The 15286-nt window shown below is 54.6% G+C and overlaps 2 protein-coding genes across 10 annotated transcripts in view; one reads left to right on the top strand and one right to left on the bottom strand.

The window, feature by feature from the left end:
• The window catches only part of TANGO2 (transport and golgi organization 2 homolog), a 37035-nt gene extending 28723 nt beyond the window's left edge, over nucleotides 1-8312 (bottom strand). For 2 of the 7 annotated variants that reach the window (XM_066365347.1, XM_066365354.1), the window contains exon 1: nucleotides 4470-4742. The gene's annotated coding sequence lies outside the window, so the exon portion shown is untranslated. Of the gene's footprint in view, nucleotides 1-137; nucleotides 285-2195; nucleotides 2227-3025; nucleotides 3179-4469; nucleotides 4743-4797; nucleotides 4847-8182 lie in introns of those variants that run through there. The other 5 variants (XM_066365349.1, XM_066365350.1, XM_066365352.1 and 2 more) reach the window with 5 other exon arrangements.
• Nucleotides 8303-15286, top strand: part of ARVCF (ARVCF delta catenin family member) — a 53195-nt gene continuing 46211 nt past the window's right edge. For all 3 annotated transcript variants that reach the window (XM_066365339.1, XM_066365341.1, XM_066365342.1), the window contains exon 1: nucleotides 8303-8770. In XM_066365339.1, the coding sequence (XP_066221436.1) occupies nucleotides 8315-8770 (456 nt within the window). In that variant the 5' untranslated portion in view covers nucleotides 8303-8314. The remainder of the gene's footprint in view (nucleotides 8771-15286) is intronic.

The following is a 15286-nucleotide window of genomic DNA, read 5'->3' on the forward strand; positions in this document are numbered from 1 at the left end:
GCTACCTGGCTGCTTGCCTCACTCTGCCTGGGGACTAACGGCATCATGCACTGTTACCACCAAGCTGGTGCCTACCAGCACCACCTCCTCCAGCATTTGCACCAAGCGCTTCCCCCTCCCCCTTCCTCCCAGCCTACCAGCAGCTCCTGGGGGCTGGCAGGGTCTATGGTGGTGGTTCCCACTCCCAGGTCACCCAAGGGCACATTCTCATCCGGAAAATTTCCAAATACGTGCATCCAGCAAAAGTCTTATCTGTGGCCAGCCATGTGCTTCCATATCTTTCTCTGCAAAGTATGGGTATAGGGTTATCTCACAGGCAGGATTTTGTTACCCGTCTTCCCCATGACTGGCTATGCAGGTCCATCCTCGCCAAGGGGTAGTGTCCCCAGCCTGCTCGCTGCTGCCCAGCTTTCCTGGGGGGTGGAGTCTGGTGCACAAGCTCTGCAAATGAGCTGAGGACCTTCCTAGGACAGCAACCCAGGAGGCAGAATGGCTCAGTCAGACGCTGAGGCTCTCAGGTGAGCACACCAGACCCAACTCTCTCCAAACATCCAGTGCCAGTCTGGCCCTGCCACGGCTCACCCTCCTGCAATGTCAGGAAATGCTCTCACCACAGTTTCCTTGGCATCCCTTAGAAGCAGGCCCATATCCATGAATCACTGATCTGGGTACGCAATCCGAGGCCTTTGTCACCCTGATCTGCAGTGCAGCTGATGTGGTGTGGACAGGCATCCCTGTTTGCTCCATGAGCCGCAAATGTTTTTTCCTCATCCCTCCCCTGCATTGCAGCCTTGCCTGTGCCACTGCCTATCAGAATGTCCATTATCTTACAGTGAATTTCCCATCTTTCCCGTACAGCTGTTACCTGTTCTGTCCCAAAATAAGAGCCCTTTTCTCTTGACTTCCTTCCTTGTATGGTTGTGTTTTGGCTTAGTTTTCAGATCTGCCCAGGGTCTGCCTGAGTGGGTGGTATGAGGGATGGACTCCTATGCTTCCTCGTCTCCAGGGCCCTCACTCTGTCCAACTGCCCCATACCTGGGCACCCTATCAGACAGCCCCTTAGGGCCCTGCACATGTCACCAGGTCTCTCAGCTTCAGCACATATTCTAGTGTTTGGAGGGCAAGTCTTCTTTTTGGCTATACAGTCTTCTAAAACTCTCACTGAGTGTGCCATGCCCACCCCTGCCAGCCACACCAGGTGCTGCACCAGTGCCCCTGCCCATGAAAAAAACAGAGGGAAGGAAGTCCGCTGCCTGGAACTGAGAATCATCCCAGGCCCTTCCACACTGGAATCCACAGAGTGGGAACAAAGAGCAGTAGAGAGACCCCACTCAGGAGAGAGGGCCCCACTCAGCACTTGCACAGAGGCTAAAAATGAGCAAGAGTCAACCACAGCGGCAGAAGTCAGGGCAGAGCACCTGGTCTACAGAACACTCAGGGACAAGAAGGAGACAGCTATGTGCTGGCGATGGTTTCCATACCCTCGTGTGAACAGTAACTGCGAGGCTGGTTTTACTGTCCCATCCATGGAACTAGATGCTTAAAACATAGTCATGTTCGACATCAGGGAAATAAAATGGGTTGCCCACCGCCAAAAGCTGCCTATGAGAGAAGCAAGTGGACAGATGCAGCTCTCCTTCCCCACTAGCTTTGAAATGTTCCTCTGTGCTGGAGGAGGGGGATAAGGCAGGAAAGGCTGGAAGAAGAGGCTATTCACAGGAGATTGGGCAAGAACAGACTCAGCCCTGGCTCAAAATACCTCAAAAAAGGGACCAAGTACTGCTGGACTGTTGTGAATTCTGCACAATAATGCTACCCACTGACCAAGTCCACACCTGACCACCGTGGCAGAGGGGAGAGGAGGACCTGTGTCCTTGACAGGGCACTTGCCTTTGCCAACTAAAAAGGCAAACAGCTTCTTGTCAGTGGGGAGACACCAGGTCAGAATGCAGCAATGAATAGCAGGGACGCACACCAGTGAATGGAGAAGCATTTTCACCACAACCCAGAACAAAGGGGTCTGAGACACTCAGGAAAGTGAGGTTCCCAGTTCACATCATATCAGTGTCCTACCAAGCTATACGTTCTAAAGCTCTGGAAAGAGATAACTGGTCCCTAGAGTCAGGTCCCATTTCACTACGCCAAGCACTTTACACATTTGGGAATACATTTTTAAGTCTAGCCAGCCTATCCACCTAGTCTTGAGCTGTGCAGAGAGGATGGGATCCCTCAGGCTTTACACACGAGAGCTGCAGAGCCAGAAACCTCCTCCCCACCCTGCATCTCACCCGCCCTGTTATAGCTCCCAGGGGCAGAGCTGCAAAGCATGAACTGCTCTTTTCATATGACGCCTGAAGTCCTCACAGCAGCTGCCAGCAGAAGAGGTAAACACACATGGGAACACAGTGTCGCTGGCAGTGTCACTGTTCCAGGCCTTGGCTGAGAAATCTCTGACGTCTGTAAATATTCCAAGCAGCTAGCCCACTGCAATGCTCCACCCTCCTCACCGCACAGGGACCGAGGAGTCCTCGATCTATGCTTTGTTGTTTCGACTGTTAAGTGGCATTTCACCGTGACAAATACTCTCTCCTTAGATCTTCGAGATATTTTAGGAGCACTAATTCAACCTCACACCAAGTGCTGTTATCCCTTCACAGTTCAAAGGAGCAGCACAAATGAGGGACACAGTGAGCATTAAGGAAAGCTCCAGTCATGATGCAGCCCCTGCAACTTGGCCCCTCCTGACAGGAACACTCAGCTTCCCTACAAGCCAGCCTGGCCTCCTGGTGGCCCCGGCAGCCTGCATGATTAACAAAGGAGGAAGGGGCCACCTTCTCCATCAACCCCTCAAAAGAAGATGAAAGCAAGCGCTTAAAGTTGGCATGGTCCCGAAGATCTCAATGGATAAACCCCAAGTGGCAGCAGAAGATGGATGTCGGCCTGTTTTACTTTTAAGCATGCTTATATTATTTTTGCAATCTAAAAAAAAAGCTGAGAGAGAAAGAAAAAAAAATGCACTGATAACCTGAAAGGGCAGCTCCGTGGTTCTGGGGTGACTTTATTTTCATGGAACCCATCATCCAACCTCATGGTCCAGGCCAACAAATGCCAGGCTCTGCAGCGCCGTCCTCATGTGACAACTGATGTATTAGCAAAGGATAGCCCCTGTTCTACACATCTGGAGAGTCAGTGTCGGTGTAGCCCCATTTCTAGAAGCCTCCCAGCCTCCCTACCCTGAGCTGTTCCTCTCCAGACAGGCTCTGGGGTCTCCTCATCTCTCCACAGAACTCCTCAGCAGCACCACCTGCAGTGCCTTCAGAGAACTTCCCTCTAGTGCAGAGGCCAGGTCCAAGAACACAGCCCATGGTCACACCCATGGGCAAACATAACCGAAGGACAGCTCTCAAATGAAAGCACAAAGTAAGCATAAGGTGGTAATAACAGCTCAAGGCCTGGGCAGCCAGAGAGTTCAGCTGACTTGCCTGCATCCAAAGAGGGACTGTCGTCACCACACGCTGGAGCAGGCAGTGACCTGCTCGGAAGGGCCTACAGTCTGTAGACACATCATAATATAAAGCTGTGGGACTGGGGTAAATGGTCAGGGACCTGAGGAGAGCACCAGAGCAATCCACTCTGTCCCACGGGAACACTGGGATCCCAGAAAGGGGGGTTGCAAGGGACAGAGGCTCTACTGTGTCCACCTGCCAACACAACACAACCATCTTCTCCAGTTCCCACCATCCCACCTGACAGGTCACCTGATGCAGGAAGGCTCCTGGGAAAGAGACCCAGAAGGAGCATAGGCACTAGGAGCTGGCCCTGGCTCTGAGTGACCTTGGGAACACCATTTGCCTCTCAGCCTGAGTTTTCTTCACTGTGAAAAAAACATTGTTGGACCAATGAACACTTGCCTCAAAAGGTTGCCAAGAGGACCACCAAACAAATGTGAGAAAGCACTTCCATAGCAGTACCAGCTGGAGATGACCCTTATAGCTGCCACCATGTCACATTTGCCTCATGGAAGAGGGTGCTGAGCCCAAACAGCAGCAACAAAACAGTGGTCAGCAGGTCCAGAGCAAGATGACAAGCCAGGCCTGTACCGAGCATGTGACATATCTGCTGGAGGGTAGGGGCCTGAGGCTCAGGGATTGGTTCAAGGGCAGTTTCTCTCTAGCTGTGGCCCAGAATTAAGCCGGGAAGTGGGAAAGGTGCTGGAGTGGAGAAAAGGATCTCAAGGCTAGCAAAAAGGACAGGCCTTGCCCTGGGTGCAGCCCTACCCAGCCCCCCGCCCATGCCCTGGGGGAGGGTCTGACCACCACAGCCACCCCAGGAAGGCCCCTGTCCAGGCGCAGGAATAACGCAGCATCTGTAGCCTACTCAGACATACATCAGCTGTCACCCCGCTGCCCACAGCAGACCTCAGGGAGGCAGCAGCGTGACTCAGGGCTCCATAGCTGACCATGACCTACCCATCTTGCGGCCACCGCCAGTCTCTGCTTTCCCGCAGCGAGACCAGCCCTGCCTGCTAGTGGCCCCCGCAACTCATCCGGGCTGGAATCACGGGAAACCCCTTTCAGTAACGCGTGGGGCCCTTCGTCTGCCGGGGTTGATTTGGTCTCCCCGGACCCGGCCGCTTGCTTTCCACTCCACGTCTCAGGAAGGGAAAAGGTAAGGCAGGGCGGCGAGGTGTAACCCTGCCCCTCCGCGCCCGCGTCTCCAGAGCCCCGTACCCCCGAGCCCAGGCCCACCCCGCGGGTAGCTGAGTCCGCAGGCCCGGGCAGCCAGCCGCGCACTCACCGCCTCCGCCGCAGCCAACTTCCGGGTGCCGCGCCCGCGCGCTGCCGCTACCGCCCAGTTCCCGCCCCTGAAGCCATCTGCGCGCTCACCATTGGGCTGTCCGGACAGAGGCGGGGCAGCGCGCTACAACCTGGGGTACGGTTGGCTACCTGCGCTGTCGCTAGGGGGTTGCAGCCCCTTACCCCCGGAGTCCGGCCCCTAGGGCTGCACCAAGGCTCGGGGTTTCGTTGGTGTTTGAGGGCCTGTGACCCCCGTGGACTTCCCAGCCTTCTTCACACCGCGGCCCTGGGGACGCTCGCGGAAGATCGCAGCCGCTTGCAGCTGCCGCCAATCTCATGCCCTCGAGGACCCATCGAGGGCCGCGGCACTGAGCTTATCTGTCACCTACCCAGCCGGTGGCCCTCACTGGAAATACTACGGGATGCTCACTTCCGTACCCGCCCCTCAGGCTCTGTCCTTCTCTCCCTGCGTCCATCCAGTCTAGGCCTATGGACCTTGCCGTCTTCTCCACTGCAACCCTGATACTCTGACATCCCTGCCATGTTCAAGACAGATCCTGGACCAAGCATTCCTGCCCCAACCAGCCACCCTAATCTTTGAGTCCACCTGGAGGCTGCTCTTCTGCAGGTCCAGGCCCCAAGGATCTGTACTAGGTGAGCCAGTGAGCAAGAGACCATGAAAGGGCACTGACTGAGGCCTTCACAACTGGACAGAGGCACTGGGCTCCCTGACAGCACCCTCCCACACCCGTTCTGGGGCCTAAGTATAGGGAAGTGGAGAATCAGAGGCTCAGGATGACGGCTTGCTCCAAAGTGGGCACTCAGCAAATTATGACAAGAATAGTAGTAATATTAAGGATAATAACAATGTGCTAAGCACTCTAAACCCAGGGTTTCAGAACTCAGTTTTCTTTCATCCCATTTTACAAATGCAGACAGGACTCAAAGCAGTTATGTGGCTTGCTTGAAGTAAAAAAAAAAAAAAAAAGTGGCAATTGGTAATGACTAGATTAGCTTCACAGCCCAGCACTGAAGACCTAGGTTCCTTTATCCTGATTCACTGATTCAGAGCAGTGATACCCTGTGGAAAACTGAAGCTCAGAAAGGGGAGGGGCCTAGCTGGTAATTAGCAAACACATTGAGCTAATTAAATCACTTCTAAATGTAGGAAAGAGAACCTCAAGTTTGGCAGCTAGGCCAGAATGTCATGACACTCCCTAAGACCCATCGCATCACACTCTTTTGTCATCTCATCTGTGTTCCTCCTGGAACCCAACAGAAGCTCTTTGCAGACATGGGAACAGAGGACTTCAGATGCCCAAAGACTCATGGCCAGAGGGTGGCAGACCCAACAAGACACAAAGTTCCATCCTGATCTGTCACCACTGACTCCAGTCTGGATGGCATTTTGTGCTAGGAAGCAGGCAAGACCAATGAGATAGGTTGAGGTGGGCATCTGAGCCCTGAGGTCTCAGGGCTATAAGGAGTTCATAGCCATCCCACTTCCAATTATACACATCCATAGACAGGGAACTCACTTCCTTATGTGGCCACCCTTTTGATGTCTGAACATCTGAAACTATTGGAAAGTTCTTCCTGACATCTAGCTGAAATTTTTTCCTCCTTGTCACTTTCCTCACGTGCCCCAGGGATGTCCCTACCGAGCTAGCCAGTGGCCAAGTAGAGAGAGTGAGAGATAGGAGACTATACTGGTTCCTGTGGCAGTGAGTGAGTGAGTGAGTGAGTGGTGGAGGCCGCCTTTCCTGCTCTCTGACTTTCTTACCCCCACCTGCAGCTTGAGCCATGTTGAGCCCACTGCCAGACAGTGGCCAAGTCTTCTTGGAACTATCGTTGCCTACCCTGGTCCTCTGTATGTCCTGGTGATCCAGCTCAGGAGCAGATGGGTCTCTGGAACCCTGTCAGGAATTAGTAGGGAGAGAGGCAATTGCTTGGGCAGATTTAGGTGCACAATCTCATTAGTCCAGCCAGTTGTGCTGTGTGTGGGAAGTGGTGATGCTAGACTATAAGGTCACTTAAAGAGGAGGGGATCCAGGAGAACCAGGGCCTAATGCCTTGGTGAGATCTATAGTGAATGTTGAGCTAATTAAATCCACTCTTAAAAGGAAAGAGAACCCCCAGTCTGGCAGCTAGGCCAGAATGTCATTGATGATGTGGCTCCATGGGACAAGAGCTGTCTTGCCAAATGGGGCTTTCGTGTTCCAGAAAGGGATTCTTCATTCTGTCCACCCAGAGCTTTGAGCAAAATCTCTGTGCTAGGGTGCCAAATGGCTGTCACCTAAAGTTCCAATGCCATTTGATTGGTGGTGGCTACCTGGCTTTGCAAGGCTCCTGGGGTCAATTTGCCATGTATACCAGGCACATGGGGATCCAATGGTGGCACCAGTAGTGAGTTTTAGCCCCAAGTCATTTCCCTTTCTTTGTTCTGACCAAGAAACTATTAAGTGAACACTCTGGCTCCCAACGTGGGTGTATAAGACATGAATGTCTGGTCCCCTCATTTGCAGTATTGTGTACACTATGGCTCTCTGGGTGGCCGTGGGGAATTGAGGATCTGGTCTTTTCCAGGTGCAACCAGGGCAGTAAAGGCTTAGAACCAAGAATAAGCCAGGACCAGTGTTTAAGGGGCCATTTCAGGAACCTCTTGAAACAACCCAATGGACAGCATCCCCACCACCACCACAAAGTAGAGTTGGCCTAGAGTTATAGTCCCATTCACAGTCACATTTGTGCACTGTGTCATTCCAGGGACCAAGTGGCTGTTCTCCACCTGGCAGGAAAATACAACCTTTGGTAAACTCAACCTGGAGGGCTGAACTCCACAGTGTTACTCTGACTCCAGGAAAGGGTGGAGAAAATGGGACACTGGGGGTTTGTGTGTGGAAGGGGGGGGGGGTCGTAATAAAGGCACAAATTCCTCCTCCCCAGGTCCAGATCTGTGGCGGTGGGATGAGGGAGGTGAGAGAGGGTGGTGCTGTGCAGCCTTGCAAGGTGGGCTCACCCAAGGTGTCTGCAGACTCAAGCCTGATGGTAGAGGAAAATCCCCTGTTCACTGAGGGGTCCCTCCTGCCTTGGGAACCCTGTAGGCATTCACCCACGACAACCTCTCTGAGCCAAGGCTGCGCCCTGCCTCTGCTATGGGAACCCTGGGGATACGAGGATGGGAGCCCCCAGGCTCAGGTATCAGATGGACTGGGTTTGAGCCTCCGTGACCTAAAACAAGTGAGAACCTCTGAGTCTCAATTTCCCATCTGTAAAATGGGATAGCAGAACTCTCCCTCGCGGGTTACGTGAAGAATACAATTCGATATGGACAAGAGGACGGCGCACGCAGCGCTTGGAGAACGGCAGGCGCTAGTGAAGGATACCTGCGAACTGGAGGTGGTGATGGTGACATGCTGCGAACAACGCACCGGAGTCTGGAGAAGGGGCGTTAGTCCTGCCGGGCCCCGCTCCGGGCCGAACGGTCCGGGGACGTCCTCGAAGGCAGGCGGGAGGAAATGGCCCCACGGCCCCAGCCGCCGCCACAGCAGCGGTCCCGGCAGGTGCCTGGCCTCCGCCGCTCTACAAGGGGGCCGGTATCGGTCGGGACGGCCATCCAGGTGGCCCAATGGCAAGCCGGCGTCTTCCCGAGCCCGACCAATCGACGCCAGTGGCCGGGCCGCGCCGGGTTTTCCGACCAATGGAAAAATTTGCGGGCGGATGGGGCGGGGCGGAGAGCCGAGTCGCTGGCCAGGCCCGCTTTGCGCACGGGCCACGCGAGGGGCGCGAGGGCTGGCCCGGGGATTGCGCGCGGGCCCAGGAGGGTCTTCCCCCAGCACAGGTACAACCCGAGGCCCGGCGAAAAGCCACCCACAGCGCGCCTTGGAGACCCCTCGTCTCGCGCGCTCAGGGACCTGGGGACGCCCGTCTGGGGGCGGGGGCCGCGCTGCGGAGCCGCCCACTCCGCGCTCCAGGTAGGTGGGACCGGAGGGCGGGGTCCGCAGGGAGCCAAAGGTTGGAGCTGTAACTGCGGGCCCCGCAGGGGCCGGCATGGGGCGGGGTCTTTGGCTGGGAGTCTAGGTCTGGACGGGGGTCGGGGCTGAGTATTGAAACCCGGCTCCGCCCGAGCCGCACCTCCTCCGCGCCGCGGTGCGCAAGACCCTCGACTGGTGGGGACAGTCCCTTTGTGCGTGGCCTCCGGGTCCTGCCCGACTGGCTTGGTCCTCTGCACTGCGTGACACCGGCGCCTTGTTGCCAGGGCTCTGCAGCTACGGAAACTTTCCAGCCGCCGGAGGGGCGGCGGGGCTGGGGGAACTTTCCTAGGGCTGTGCGCCGCGGGGAAGCGCCGAAGCACAGCGTGGCCAAGGCGATGTCTCCATGCCGCGTTGCTTCTGCCGCCTAGAGGACAAGGGAGAGGACGCTGCCAGGGGTCCCTGCGCAGTGCCCCGACCTGGACCCCCTACCAACTACCCCCATTCCCCATGAGGCGCCTCGGTGTGGGATACCGGGTCCGTAGCAGAACCGCGTCTTCCGCACCCGAAATGTTATTCGGTCCGGGTTCTCTGAGGTGTCGCCTGGGGCGAGGAACCTAGGATTCCCCAGCCTTCCATTGTAATCTTTAAGTAATGAAATATTGGGTACTTACAAGACACCGTTTCTAACCTACGCAGAGTGTATCGCTCCGGTTCTCATTCACTTTAGACCCAGACATGTTTAGGAACAGGGAAAAGAGAACTCGCCCATAGGGGTTTGATTCTTTAAGACAGACTCTTAATGTAACCTGAGGCGGCTACCCCTTGCTCATGCCCCTTCCCCTCGTCACCCATGTCACTCTGCAGGGCACACACCACGTCAGGACTTACAAACTCAGGTGTTGAGGGGATGAGCAGCCTAGTGCCTGTGGGGGCAACCTGCCCCAAGGACAACACCAGGGAGCCCCTCAGCTTCCACTCCCAGATCCAGGCTGCCACCAGAGGTCTGCATGTCCCAAGCAGGTTCTGTCCTGTGCTCAATGTATCTCTGGGACAGTGCTGGATATGGGGGACATTCATAACCCTCTGCCCAGTATGCTGGGCCTAGGGCCAGTCAGTTTCTGAGCAGGTGGGCCCGGCCTCAGGTTTGGCCACAGCATGTGTAGTCATGAATCTAGAAGATATGCTTTCTCTCAGCCGTGCCCTGTCCCATCCACTGTACCATGTCTGTTCTCTGTTGCCCCCACAAGTCTGGTCTGCCAGCATCTAGCACAGAGCTGGGCACAAAGCACTCTTTGTGCTCAGGACTCTGGTCTTGGCCTGGAGAAGAAGGTCACGTGAGTACAGCTAAGCCAGCCCCACCTTGCTTTTCCTCACTGGTTTTTCTGCAGGACACCAGTACCTGATGACCAAGTCCCTCTAGGATGAACTGGGTTCAGCCCCCACCCCTCAGGCTACCAAATTAGAGCTGCCTCCACCCCCTGCCATGCCTGGACTACATAGTACCCCCTCCAGGGTTAGCCCCTCGGGTCTCTTTCTAGACCAGGGGCCCCTTTGCATCTCCATTCCTTTTCCGTGTTGCACAGGATTTAGGGTGGGTTCATTGTGCTCCCTTCACCCTAAGAGACAAACTTGGGAGACACAAACCGCAGAATTCTTTTCCTCCAAGAGGAGCCAATAACTCAGGGGTCCCCAAACTTTTTACACAGGGGGCCAGTTCACTGTCCCTCAGACCACTGGAGGGCCGGACTATAAAAAAAACAACTATGAACAAATCCCTATGCACACTGCACATATCTTATTTTAAAGTAAAAAAACAAAACGGGAACAAATACAATATTTAAAATAAAGAACAAGTAAATTTAAATCAACAAACTGACCAGTATTTCAATGGGAACTATGCTCCTCTCACTGACCACCAATGAAAGAGGTGCCCCTTCCGGAAGTGCAGCGGGGGCTGGATAAATGGCCTCAGGGGGCCGTATGTGGCCCACGGGCCGTAGTTTGGGGACCCCTGCAATAACTGAAGCACAACTGAGGGAGCAAGGATACCAGGCATGCCAGAGCCTCAGCCATCCCCTAGCGTCTGCCCTGTGACCTGGCCTGGCCTCAGCAGATAAAGTGAGGGGGCAGAGTTGGGTTGGAGGACCCGGGAGAGAAGGTATGACAAGCTCTACAAGCACTGTGGGATTGGAGGGGGGGCTGTGTTGGAGGGGCACAAGGAGTTCTGGGAACTTCCCCTATAGTCACTCAAATTGGAGGAAGACATCTGTTCTTCTGCTGCCAGCTTCTATTAAAATTGGGATGAGGCCTGACCTGTGGTGGCACAGTGGATAAAGCGTCGACCTGGAAATGCTGAGGTCGCGGGTTTGAAACCCTGGGCTTGCCTGGTCAAGGCACATATGGGAGTTGATGCTTCCAGCTCCTCCCCCCTTCTCTCTCTCTCTCTCTCTCTCCTCTGTCTCCTCTCTAAAAATGAATAAATAAAATTAAAAATTAAAAAAAAAAAAAGATTGGGATGAGGTCTTGAGCTACTCTGCAAGAGCCCCTAAATTAGCATAAGGGTCAGGAATCCTTTCATAGGCCTTCCCAACTGAATGAGCTGCACATCTTAACCTATATCATAGGTCAGAAAATGAGCCCAGAGCTGGTGGACAACCATATCACCTATATGGCTCTCTTTTTTTTCCCTCCCCCCACCCTGGGTCAGGCACAGGCCTTCTCACTGCTCCCCGTGGACCCTGAGGGGCCAGCAGCCTCTAGAGCAGGAGTCCCCAAACTACAGTCTGCGGGCCACATGTTTATCTGCCCCAACCACACTTCCGGAAGGGGCACCTCTTTCATTAGTGGTCAGTGAGAGGAATACCCCTGGAGTACTGTATGTGGCGGCGCCGCAAAGCACGGCATTGCTCACGTACAGTACTACTTCCAGTGATGCTGGACGCATGCGTCACGGCTCTGGAAGCACATCATATCACTTGTTGTTTTGTTGTTGTTGTTTTTTTTTAATTTTTATTTTTTTTCATTTTTCTGAAGCTAGAAACAGGGAGAGACAGTCAGACAGACTCCCGCATGTGCCCGACTGGGATCCACCCGGCACACCCACCAGGGGCGACGCTCTGCCCACCAGGGGGCGATGCTCTGCCCACCCTGGGTGTCGCCATGTTGCGACCAGAGCCACTCTAGCGCCTGGGGCAGAGGCCAAGGAGCCATCCCCAGCGCCCGGGCCATCTTTGCTCCAATGGAGCCTTGGCTGCGGGAGGGGAAGAGAGAGACAGAGAGGAAAGCACGGCGGAGGGGTGGAGAAGCAAATGGGCACTTCTCCTGTGTGCCCTGGCCGGGAATCGAACCCGGGTCCTCCGCACGCTAGGCCGACGCTCTACCGCTGAGCCAACCGGCCAGGGCCACATCATATCACTTGTTACGGCTAACAGTGACAAATATGGAACTGGACATTGACCATTCCAGTAGCCAAAAGCAGGCCCATAGTTCCCATTGAAATACTGGTCAGTTTGTTGATTTAAATTTACTTGTTCTTTATTTTAAATATTGTATTTGTTCCCATTTTGTTTTTTTACTTTAAAATAAGATATGTGCAATGTGTATACGGATTTGTTCATAGTTTTCTTTATAGTCCGGCCCTCCAACGGTCTGAGGGACAGTGAGCTGGCCCCCTGTGTAAAAAGTTTGGGGACCCTTGCTCTAGAGCAGCGGTTCTCAACCTGTGGGTCGCGACCCCAGCGGGGGTCGAAGGACCAAAACACAGGGATCACCTAAAGCCATCGGAAATACATATACAATAGGCGACCCCTGTGTTTTGGTCCTTCGACCCCCTCCGGGATCGCGACCCACAGGTTGAGAACCGCTGCTCTAGAGCAAAGCAGCAGCAAGCTGACTGTGGCCACCAGAGGGCACCCAGGACCACCATGGCACACAAGACTTTCCACCCACGACCCTCCCAGAGGCACCTGGTAGGGAGGCCAGAGCACTTCTTTCTCCAGGCTGCCTGTTCTGGGAGCGCTGCTGGAGAATAGGCAAGGATCCCCAGAACAAGGCCCCTTGGTACTCCCCAGAGCCCGTCACCACATTTGGTGTAGGCAGGGGAGACCTGAGGTCTGGATGGAGGTTGGTTGAGCACCGGCTCGAGCAAGGACATTAAAGGATGGGCCCTGCACTTGCACAGCCCTTGGAGTGAGGACTCTTTCAGTTGCATGCCCCAGTGCCTCCCTGCTATCACCGAGGGGTCCAGGTGAAGACTCTGAACCAGCTGCTCAGGGCAGGGTTGCACCTCTCTCAGCATCGGTGTTCCTCTCTATAAAATGAAAGGGTATAACCAAAAGGGGAGCCTTTTCACGATGCACCAAGTTCCAGAGTGACCAGCAGCTTGGAAGATCTCAGCGGGACTTGCTGTAGTGCAGCAGGACTCGAGGCTTTAGTGCAGCGTGAGCTCCCAGGCAGGCCTGCTGGACCTTCACCTGAGCTCCTCACCATCCACTGTGGCCCCAAGCCACCTGCCCAGCCCTCCCAGCCTTAGCCGCATACCTATTCTGGACTCCGTTTGTGCCCATGAAAGCTGCCTCTTGTCAGATATTTGCAGGTCTACAGCTTGCTGTTCTGGCTCATGGCTGGCCCTTGCAGACTGGGCTGGGCTCTTGTCTCAGTTGGAGATACAGCAAGCGTTTCCAAGGCTGGAAGTATGTCTGATAAGGGGCTTGGTGACTTCTTTGACCCCCAAGGCTCTTCAGGGTCCTTGGCCTGGCAGATGACCCCAGCACCTACAGACCAGCCCTGAGGGGGTGGTGAGAAGGGCCCATGACAGGTACACCCTACCCTTGTGTTACAAATTTCATCATTGTTTCTACTTCATATCTCAAGTCTGTTTGTCCATCTGTCCACTGCCCAGAATTTTAGGCTCTGTCCCACCCCAACCAATACAACACTGCTCCCCCATGCCCCTCCACTCCCTCTGTTTCCACCCTCCATTTGTGGGAGGCTCTTCCTCTGACCCCATCCGTGCTGCAGCTCTGCAGACGTCCCCACCCCCACACAGGTGTCTACTGCTGAGTTCTCTGCATTTGTGGGTTTCTTGGCCCGGCAGGAGCCCCATGAAGACGGAACATGTTGTTCTTGTGACCACACATTCCTGACTCAGTGAGTGAGTTGGGGGAGTCCGAGGAGCAGGACAACCTGAGTTCAAATCCTGGCCCAGCGCTGCCTTGCCTGGACCCAGTCTCTCCATTTGTAAAATGGGGCATCGGGCTGACCCCAGGTGTCGAGTGAGAATCTATGATGATGGGGCACAGCTAGCACTTTAAGAGGCTTCTCATGAGGCCATTGATGGGGAGAGGCTGGTGGTTATCAGAACTGATAAGAAAAAGACACACAGTTCTCTGGGACAAGATGGTGTGAACATTTAAGCCAAAAACTGAAGTGTCCTAAAAACGTCACATTCTGAGCAAAAGTTGACCCCTGAGGCTCAGACCTTGGAGCAGGAACAGCGGCACTGGGTCGTGGTCAGGAGGGCATCAGTGGGCAGATAGACTCCTGTCCACGCCTCCCCTCTCAGCACACATGGTCGTGTGTGTACATGCATCATATGCACATGTGCCCAGCTTGGGTCCTGCTCTTCCCTGCCCAGTGTCCTGATTGCAACCCCATGATCCCTACTGACTTGAAGCCCCTCCCCTTGATGAAAGGGCTGCAGTGAAGCGGGAGACCCACCTTGTGGGCCCCAAATGGGCCACATCCACAGAGGAAGATTGGACAGAGGCTGGAACAATCTGGAAAACATCGTAGAGCCAAGGTAGAGAGCTCCCATCACCCATGTCCCATAGGAGATGGCCTCCTATCTGGGGCCCAGACCCTCCCTGTCTGTGTTTGCCACCTTGGTTTTCTTTTTCATGACACAGACACTGGCAACATCCCCAAGCTCTATACAAGAGGGAATGTGTCCCCCAGTTCATTGGACAAGACAGGAGGCCACATGAGTCCTCTGTCCCACTTCTGCAGGCATTTGAAAGGCCCTTGACCATAGCTTCATCCCCTTGGGCCCAAGGACTAAAGAGCTGAGCTGACCTCAGAGAGCCTCAGAAAAGGCAGGTGGCTAGTCCCACAGGACGGGTGGGGGAAGCAGAGCCCAGTGAGGAGTAGGAGGAACAGACTTTAGAGGGTTGTGACACCCTGCGTGAGCCTGTTGGACACTGATGTGGGAGTTCTCGTTGTTGGGCCATTTATCACCACAGAGCACACCCAGCCTTCTGGAAGGGAGATAGATATTATTATCAGTCCACAATTCTAGAATCAGCAATCAACAGCGTTAGAAACACAAAAGGCCATGGTATTCTGATGCAAACTGCAGATGGGATGGTCCTAATCAAGTGGGGATGAAAGTGCCCACAACTGTGTATGTCAGAATTACCACGAGACAACCTTGGGGTCAGGGATGACAGTGCCCAACCGGGAGTCTGGCCGCATCTAGAAGAAACAGGCTGGCAGGTGAGCCTCACAAGATGCCTTCTG

This window comes from Saccopteryx leptura, chromosome 2, assembly GCF_036850995.1.
Source record: "Saccopteryx leptura isolate mSacLep1 chromosome 2, mSacLep1_pri_phased_curated, whole genome shotgun sequence".
In the NCBI taxonomy this organism is placed as follows: domain Eukaryota; kingdom Metazoa; phylum Chordata; class Mammalia; order Chiroptera; family Emballonuridae; genus Saccopteryx; species Saccopteryx leptura.